At 53.8% G+C, this 9,432-nt stretch overlaps 1 protein-coding gene across 4 annotated transcripts in view; it reads right to left on the reverse strand.

Annotated features, from left to right (window-relative positions):
* Positions 1-8,747, reverse strand: part of KDM5A (lysine demethylase 5A) — a 29,445-nt gene extending 20,698 nt beyond the window's left edge. The window contains exons 1-9 of one of the 4 annotated variants that reach the window (XM_077267012.1): positions 7,325-8,747; positions 3,825-3,902; positions 3,620-3,742; positions 3,310-3,480; positions 3,094-3,225; positions 1,894-1,996; positions 825-913; positions 373-531; positions 64-183 (exon numbers count right to left, since the gene is read on the reverse strand). In XM_077267012.1, coding sequence (XP_077123127.1) covers positions 64-183; positions 373-531; positions 825-913; positions 1,894-1,996; positions 3,094-3,225; positions 3,310-3,480; positions 3,620-3,742; positions 3,825-3,902; positions 7,325-7,471 — 1,122 coding nt within the window. In that variant the 5' untranslated portion in view covers positions 7,472-8,747. The remainder of the gene's footprint in view (positions 1-63; positions 184-372; positions 532-824; positions 914-1,893; positions 1,997-3,093; positions 3,226-3,309; positions 3,481-3,619; positions 3,743-3,824; positions 3,903-7,324) is intronic. The other 3 variants (XM_077267013.1, XM_077267014.1, XM_077267015.1) reach the window with 3 other exon arrangements.
* Positions 8,748-9,432: the final 685 nt, after the last annotated feature.

Raw genomic sequence — 9,432 nt, forward strand, 5'->3', positions numbered from 1 at the left:
AACGTTACGGCCCACCTCTGACTCACGGAATCTGCTATGTAACAGAGAGGGGTCTACACTCACGTGCACCGGCATATTGAAGTAGTCAGACTTGAAGTTGTCGGCCATCTCTCCAAAGCTCTGCAGTGTATATTCCCTGACGGCCTGCTCAAATCCGAAGGCTTCCCGGGGCTTGCTGCACTCCTGTGCAGAAAAGGAAAGATGAAAAATACAATCTGCAGGAACCTAAGCCGTTAAATGGTCACAATCTGCAGCAGACTAAAGAGAGGACCGTCCGTGCATTATGGGAGTGGTGTAATTCTCCCTCCCGCCTGCGGGGGGGGGTGCAGAATCTGGGACCTCACAAACGGGTAGTTAAGGTTACAGAATTACCTCCGCGATACATTTCGGGCAGCGCCAGTCTCCTTTGGGGACCTCTGGAAGCGGTGGAATGAGGCAGAAAGTGTGGTAACTGTCGTCACAGCCGTCACACAGCAGCAACTTCTCCTCGCAGTCCCCCCGGCCGCAGAACAGGCAGATGTAGAGGTCCACCTGCAGGGGGCGCACAAATAGGAACACATTACAAAAGGCAAAAGATTGGGTTACTCCACGGCAGCTGGAATGGCGCCCTTCACACGTCCTCCGCCAGGAATGGATGCTGGTGTACGGGCGCCTCTGGGGTCTGCAAGGTGCAACGTACATCATGACATTGTGGGGGGATAACAGTCACAAAACCAGAAAGATGGTAGGACCCAGGTACGGCTGCCATGGAGTAAAGATATGGACGCTGGACCAGGGTGGTCATCTCTAGTAACGAGGGCGTAGTATGTGTGCAGGATACTTACGAAATTGACAGACAGAGCCCCCTTCCGCTGCCTCATCTGCATCCCGAAAGCGTCCAGCTTTGAAGTCTTCCTCTTCTTCAAAAGTTCATCTAAAACAGCGAGAGGCAAAGAAAAGAATCTATATATATAATTGTCTAAGGGTTTTTCTGTTTGTCTGTCTGTCCTGGAAATCCCGCGTCTCTGATTGGTCGAGGCCAGCAGGCCTCGACCAATCAGCGACGGGCACAGCATGGCGACGATGATGTCATAAAGGTTGCCTCGACCAATCAGCGACGGGCACAGTCTGCCGTGAATTCTGGAATCATCATTGTCCATATACTACGGGGACATGCATATTCTAGAATACCCGATGCGTTAGAATCGGGCCACAGTCTAGTATATATATATATATATATATATATATATATATATATATATATCTGGGACATCAGGGCTGATGGGTAAAGTGATAGCGAGTGGAAACTCAGCCTTGCGAGACATCGCAGACCCCATTACCCTCATCATCCTCCAGCATCATAATATAGGGAAGAGCTCCCTCTGCTGGACATTGTGCCTCACTACACTACATAAGAGGGGAGACCTGATCCATCCCATTTCCTTCAGTGATTGGACAGACACTCCCCTTGAGAAAGCACGTGGGCGAAACGCGCGTCGGGGCGTCCCTGGGCAGCGGCATACAATCATGGGTAAGCATTGATTTATCTTTTACATCTTACAACTATTCCGTATACTGAATTCTCATCATCCGGGAACAATATTTGCATTATCACCTTAAAGGATGTTTTTAGGAATTGTATATGAGACTAGTTTCAATTATACATTGTGTCTTAACCTTTAAAAAGACATGGTTGGATATGGTACTTCCGCTGTATCTGGGGTATTGTTAAATCCTCTTTGAATTTAACTCACATGGTATTATGTATAATTCTGTTTTTAAAACTTGTTTTCAATAAACTTTATTGATTTTATGAGATTTGTGGCATAGTGGTCTGTGGGTACTAGTTACTCATTTTGTGATAATCTTATTTTGTAGCACCCTATAATCTGTGCGGTGCGGGCGCCGTCCTACCAGCTCTGTCTTTAACGCTGTCACCAACTCCGATCACCCTGGGAGCTGCTCCGAAGGCGTGAAGTTTCTTCACCTCTGGACTTTTACTGATCTCCACCAACTCCTAAAATACAATAATACAGCTTCAGGAAAGGGTTAAAGGGAACCTGTCACCCCGTTTTTTGAAGATGAGCTAAAAATAGCGTTAAATAGGGGCAGAGCTGGGCGTTACATTAGTGTCTTTTTTGTGCCTTTATTACCCACCTATGCTGCCGAAATACCTTTGTAAAGTCGCCGTTTTTTGCTGTCACTCACGCTGGTCTGGTCCTATGGGCGTGGTGACAGCGCTGTTTCTCCCCCAGATCAGGCTCATCATTCCGTTGGTGGCGTAGTGGTGTGCGCATGTCCAACAGAGAATATCCACTGCCCAGGTGATGAAAAACAGCGCGATCTGCGCTATTCAGCCGTTTACCGGTGGGCGCGGCCATCTTTCCTGTGGCCGCGCGTGCGCAGATGGAGCGCTCTGCTGCCCGGGGCTTCAGGAAAATGGCCGCGGGATTCCGCGCGTGCGCAGATGGAGATCGTGGCGGCCATTTTCCTGAAGCCACGGGCAGCAGAGCGCTCCATCTGCGCACGCGCGGCCACAGGAAAGATGACCGCGCCCACCGGTAAACGGCTGAATAGCGCAGATCGCGCTGTTTTTCATCACCTGGGCAGTGGATATTCTCTGTTGGACATGCGCACACCACTACGCCACCAACGGAATGATGAGCCTGATCTGGGGGAGAAACAGCGCTGTCACCACGCCCATAGGACCAGACCAGCGTGAGTGACAGCAAAAAACGGCGACTTTACAAAGGTATATCAGCAGCATAGGTGAGTAATAAAGGCACACAAAGACACTAATGTAACCCCCAGCTCTGCCCCTATTTAACGCTATTTTTAGCTCATCTTCAAAAAACGGGGTGACAGGTTCCCTTTAAATGAAACGTTACACTGCCACCTGCAGGCCAATAACGGGTGAAATTCTGCACTTCCAGGAGCTGTAACGTTATCAGGTGGGGTGGGGAAAAAAAAAAAGAAGTTTCATGTCATTGGATTGATGGCTGGCTCGAGGTCAAAACTAACGAAGAGGCAGAAAAGGGGCAACTGCAAAGGCAACATGGCCCCTCTGTGACGGGAGATGAAAACCCCTGTAAGATTAAAGACAAATGTCAGCACCTCAGACTTGATCCGCTTTGACCTCTTCAGGGGGACGTTCGTCTTCTCGGTCCTCGTGGAGTCTTTGGTGTCCTCACAAGGTTCTGCCACCTCCACCTTCTCCTCAACATTCAAGCTTGGTTTCTGGATGCCCTGAGGGGACGAGGAGTGAAGGCCACGGTCAAAGGAGGCTGGGGGAACGGAGACGGCACTTTAAGGGGTCCGAGTGTGACTTACCATGAGGCTGATCCCAGACTGGAAGAGCTCATAGGGGTAGAGGATCCGCTCATAGTGCATCTTTAGGAGAGACCCCGTGCCCTTCCCGGACACGTACCCCAGGCGGCTGCCCACTTTTGACCATTTCTTCTCCTTGCTGATGATGTCGAAGCCCCCTTCACTGGAGACCACCTGCAGCGACGGAGAAGAGAAGGGACAAGAGAGATCACTCAAGACTGATGATAATACATATGCAGTGCTCTCCACCATATAACAGTGGATCAGGGGTCCGGGACCAGAAACACACAGTTAATTTTGGAGCTGTCCTCACCTTGCTCAGTGCATACAGATCCAACAGCCGGCGATCCACCACTGGGATCCGGAGCGTGGATCCCTGCAGCTCCCAGAACTTGGCCAGCTGATCTAGGAAGTCGAGCTTCACACGGGTCATGGCCTGGGGACGAAGATGTGAAAGCGTGATTATAGTGCAAAGTGCAGCGAAGACGGCACAAGACCGGACCCCGGTGGGCGCTCACCTCCAGCTCGTTCAGACGCTGCACCCGGGGAGTGAAACCGAAGCTTTTCACATCGCAGGCGAAGGGCGGCTGCCAGTCCTGGAAAGAGACAAAAAAGTCAGCAATGCCAATGACACCCCGACCTCTAGAGAGGAAAAAGCCAGCAATGCCTATGACACCCCGATCTCTAGAGAGGAAAAAGTCAGCAACGCCGATGACACCCCGACCTCCAGAGTGGAAAAAGTCAGCAACGCCGATGACACCCCGACCTCCAGAGAGGAAAAAGTCAGCAACGCCGATGACACCCCGATCTCCAGAGAGGAAAAAGCCAGCAACGCCAATGACACCCCGATCTCCAGAGAGGAAAAAGACAGCAATGCCGAAAACACCCTGATCTCCAGAGAGGAAAAAGTCAGCAACGCCGATGACACCCCGACCTCCAGAGAGGAAAAAGCCAGCAACGCCAATGACACCCCGACCTCCAGAGAGGAAAAAGTCAGCAACGCCGATGACACCCCGACCTCCAGAGAGGAAAAAGCCAGCAACGCCAATGACACCCCGACCTCCACAGAGGAAAAAGTCAGCAACGCCAATGACACCCCGATCTCCAGAGAGGAAAAAGCCAGCAATGCCGAAAACACCCTGATCTCCAGAGAGGAAAAAGTCAGCAACGACGATGACACCCCGACCTCCACAGAGGAAAAAGCCAGCAACGCTGATGACACCCCGATCTCCAGAGAGGAAAAAGTCAGCAACGCTGATAACACCACGATCTCCAGAGAGGAAAAGCCAGCAATGCCGAAAACACCCCCATCTCCAGAGAGGAAAAAGCCAGCAGCGCCGATGACACCCCGACCTCCAGAGAGGAAAAATCCAGCAACGCCGATGACACCCCGACCTCCAGAGAGGAAAAAGCCAACAATGCCGATGACACCCCGACCTCCAGAGAGGAAAAAGACAACAATGCCGATGACACCCTGATCTACAGAGAGGAAAAAGCCAGCAACGCCGATGACACCCCGACCTCCAGAGAGGAAAACGTCAGCAACGCCGATGACACCCCGACCTCCAGAGAGGAAAAAGCCAGCAACGCCGATGACACCCCGATCTACAGAGATGAAAAAGCCAACAATGCCGATGACACCCTGATCTACAGAGAGGAAAAAGCCAGCAACGCCGATGACACCCCGATCTACAGAGATGAAAAAGCCAACAATGCCGATGACACCCTGATCTACAGAGAGGAAAAAGCCAGCAACGCCGATGACACACCGACCTCCAGAGAGGAAAAAGCCAGCAACGCCGATGACACCCCGACCTCCAGAGAGGAAAAAGCCAACAATGCCGATGACACCCTGATCTACAGAGAGGAAAAAGCCAGCAGCGCCGATGACACCCCGACCTCCAGAGAGGAAAACGTCAGCAACGCCGATGACACCCCGACCTCCAGAGAGGAAAAGTCAGCAGCGCCGATGACACCCCGATCTCCAGGGCCTGAATGTGGGCAGAAGGCATAAAACGGCTGAGATCAGAGGAGATCCAGTCACAGCGATCACATGGCCACCAGCCCATTATACAGGTGAAGGGCAAGATGTACAAAAAGGGACACATCCCAGAAGTACAGGAGCGGCTGCTATCAGTCACACATGGATGGAGGTCTCGTGCAGGGATTATTGGGGTCTCTACACTTCCTGTCAGTGGAGTTTATGAAGGGTCACTACACTTAGTATCATCAGATCCCCCAGATGTCAGCAGGACGGAGCGACATCCCCTCCACAACTGGAGACCGTTCTGCTCATCCAGGACTCGTCCCTCCCCACAATAATTCCACAGATTCAAGGGACAAACATTCCCCCGACACTTCAGCTATTCGGTTACATTTCAGCCTGTTTATCAGGTTTTTCTCTAGATTTTATTTTGTCACAATCTTCCTGGACTGTGAGCGGCTGATACAACGTGTCCGGAGTCTCGGGAAACATTTACATTTCTTGTATTTTACAACGATGAAACCAAACATCACAGATCTGATCAGATTCTGTCAGTTTTTTTCCATAATTGACATTTTATTCATTTTTCATTCTTTTTCTCTTGTCCACATTCCTCTTTTGTCCCATCGCTGTCTGCCCCTCACTGTATGCTCCTCACTGTATGCCCCTCGCTGTATGCTGCTCCTCACTGTATGCCCCTCCTCACTGTATGCCCCTCGCTGTATGCCCTCGGGGTATGCCCCTCCTCACTGTATGCCCCTCGCTGTACGCCCCTCGCTGTATGCCCCTCGCTGTACACCCCTCCTCACTGCATGCCCCTGGCTGTCTGCCGCTCCTCGCTGTATACGCCGCTGTATGCCCCTCACTGTATGCTCCTCGCTGTATGCCGCTCCTCACTGTATGCTCCCCGCTGTATGCCGCTCCTCACTGTATGCTCCCCGCTGTATGCCTTCGCGGTACGCCCCTCCCCGCTGTATACTCCCCCTCACGGTATGCCCCTCACTGTATGCTCCCCACGCTGTATACCCCTCATCGTATGCTGCTCCTCACTGTATACCCCTATGTCTGCCCCTCACGGTATGCTGCTCCTCGCTGTATACCCCTCGCTGTAAACTCCCCTGCTGTATGCCCCTCGCTGTATGCTGCTCATTGCTGTATACCCCGCTGTCTGCCCCTCACTGTATACTCCTCGGTGTATGCTCCCCACTGTATACCCCGCTGTCTGCCCCTCACTGTATGCCCCTCACTGTATACCCCGCTGTCTGCCCCTCCTCACTGTATGCCCTCGGGGTATGCCCCTCCTCACTGTATGCCCCTCGCTGTACGCCCCTCCTCACTGTATGCCCCTGGCTGTCTGCCGCTCCTCGCTGTATACGCCGCTGTATGCCGCTCCTCACTGTATGCTCCCCGCTGTATGCCGCTCCTCACTGTATGCTCCCCGCTGTATGCCTTCGCGGTACGCCCCTCCCCGCTGTATGCTCCCCACTGTATGCTCCTCGCCGTATACTCCCCCTCACTGTATGCCCCTCACGCTGTATACCCCTCATCGTATGCTGCTCCTCACTGTATACCCCTATGTCTGCCCCTCACGGTATGCTGCTCCTCGCTGTATACCCCTCGCTGTATACTCCCCTGCTGTATGCCCCTACCCCGCTGTCTGCCCCTCACTGTATACTCCTCGATGTATGCCCCTCACTGTATACCCCGCTGTCTGCCCCTCACTGTATACTCCTCGATGTATGCTCCCCACTGTATGCCCCTCACAGTATATGCCCCTCACTTTATGTCATCCATGTTTCTTCATTTATGTACATTTTTGGCTTCATAGGTGACATTTTTATTATTTTTTTTTATATATTTCCGCTGCAGTTTACACCCGGGACATGTTTGTACAGATGATTTCTGGCTGGGGGGATTGTAGACTGGGGGGCACGGAGGGGGATTGGGTTGGGTCTCTTGAGGTTAATCCTGGGCCTAATGCAAATGCATCACAAATGTGCCGGACAGCAGGCCGGGGGGCTGCGCGCCTCTTACCTTGGGGGGGCGGATTTTGCATATTCCCGTCCTCTCGGCGATGGGTCGGATGCGTCCGATGAAGCTCAGGGGGTCGGAGAATTCCTCCCAGCTCGGCTCGAACACCGGGCACTCCGGAGGGGGCACAAACTCGCTGTACGCAGCCATGTCAGGGGCGCCGGGGGGCCGCACACACAGACGCTCGGGGGGCGCTGGATGACGCCGGGCCTGAACCCTGGGATTAACCCCTCATCGCCGAGCAGGAGAAACCTGGAGGCCGGGGAGGGTCGCACCCACAATAGTGTGTGACACCAAAGTCAATGTCCCTGCCACATTAATCTTCTGTCACTGGAGACAGCACAAGGAGGTAATCTGACAACCAGGACACCGCGAGATCACGTCTGACAACCAGGACACCGCGAGATCACGTCTGACAACCAGGACACCGCGAGATCACGTCTGACAACCAGGACACCGCGAGATCACGTCTGACAACCAGGACACCGCGAGATCACGTCTGACAACCAGGACACCGCGAGATCACGTCTGACAACCAGGACACCGCGAGATCACGTCTGACAACCAGGACACCGCAAGATCACATCTGACAACCAGGACACCGCGAGATCACGTCTGACAACCAGGACACCGCGAGATCACGTCTGACAACCAGGACACCGCGAGATCACGTCTGACAACCAGAACACACCCAGGTCCCCACCCTCAATCAGCCCTGACAACCAGGTTACTCCTAATAATGAGACCACTGGATACATTAAGGCTTTAGTCCTGACAACCAGGGGGAAATGACTGAATAAAACCTGACAACCAAGACTCAGACACCCAGAGGCTTAGTCCTGACAACCAGGCGCCCCCGGGGCTCCGCTCCTGCCCGCAGGGCCCCCCCAGGCCTCCACTTCTCCCCGGGGCCGCTCCAGGGGCCCCTCCTGCTCCGGCGTCGCCGTGCGGATCCCCGGGGCCCGGTACGCTCTGCCCTCGCCTCCCCGGAGTGATGACCGGCGGTCACAGCAGCCTCCGCACCTCCCGGCCCGGTGCCTCCGTCTCCGGGCTACAAACACCGGTTTGTTTTGCTCTCAGTCCTAGGCCGGAAGTTCGGGGTCACCGGAAACCGGAACTGTCCGCCTCCGCGAGCCGGGGGCAGGTAGTGCGCGGCTGCTGTGATGGCGGCTGAGCCCGGAGATGAGATCCGTGCAGATTTCAGACGGCGGCGGGGAAGGTTCTCACACGGCGATAATGATGCTTCACCGGGCGGAGGGATCTGCGGTGCGGCCGGTGGTATCACTCCGCGTCATCCTACACTGTACTACCTGATGTCACCAGCAGAGGGCGGCGGTATCAATCAGTGTCAGCCTGCGCTGAAGTACCAGCTATGACCAGCAGAGGGCGGCTGTATCACTCCGTGTCATCCTAAACTGCAGTGCAGGATGTAGCCAGCCGGGAGCGGGCATTATCACTCCCTGTCATCTTACAGTGAAATACCAGAAGTGACCAGCAGAGGGCGGCGATATCAATCAGTGTCAATCTGCGCTGCAATGCCAGATGTGACCAGCAGAGGCGGACGGTATCACTCAGCGTTATCCTAACCTGTAGTATCAGATGTAACCAGCAGAGGGCAGCGGTATCCCTCCGTGTCATCGTGGACGCCCGTACAGCCACGTATCCAGCAGAGGATGGTACCACAGAGGATGGCACCACAGAGGATGGCACCACAGAGGATATTACCACAGAGGCTGGTACCACAGAGGATATTACCACAGAGGCTGGTACCACAGAGGATGGTACCAAAGAGGATATTACCACAGAGGATGGCACCACAGAGGATGGTACCACAGAGGCTGGCACCACAGAGGATGGTACCACAGAGGATGGCACCACAGAGGATGGTACCACAGAGGATGGTACCACAGAGGATGGTACCACAGAGGATAGTACCACAGAGGATGGCACCACAGAGGATGGCACCACAGAGGATGGCACCACAGAGGATAGTACCACAGAGGATGGCACCACAGAGGAAGGTACCACAGAGGATAGTACCACAGAGGATGGCACCACAGAGGGTGGCACCACAGAGGATGGCACCACAGAGGATGGTACTACAGAGGATG

This window comes from Ranitomeya variabilis, chromosome 5, assembly GCF_051348905.1.
Source record: "Ranitomeya variabilis isolate aRanVar5 chromosome 5, aRanVar5.hap1, whole genome shotgun sequence".
In the NCBI taxonomy this organism is placed as follows: domain Eukaryota; kingdom Metazoa; phylum Chordata; class Amphibia; order Anura; family Dendrobatidae; genus Ranitomeya; species Ranitomeya variabilis.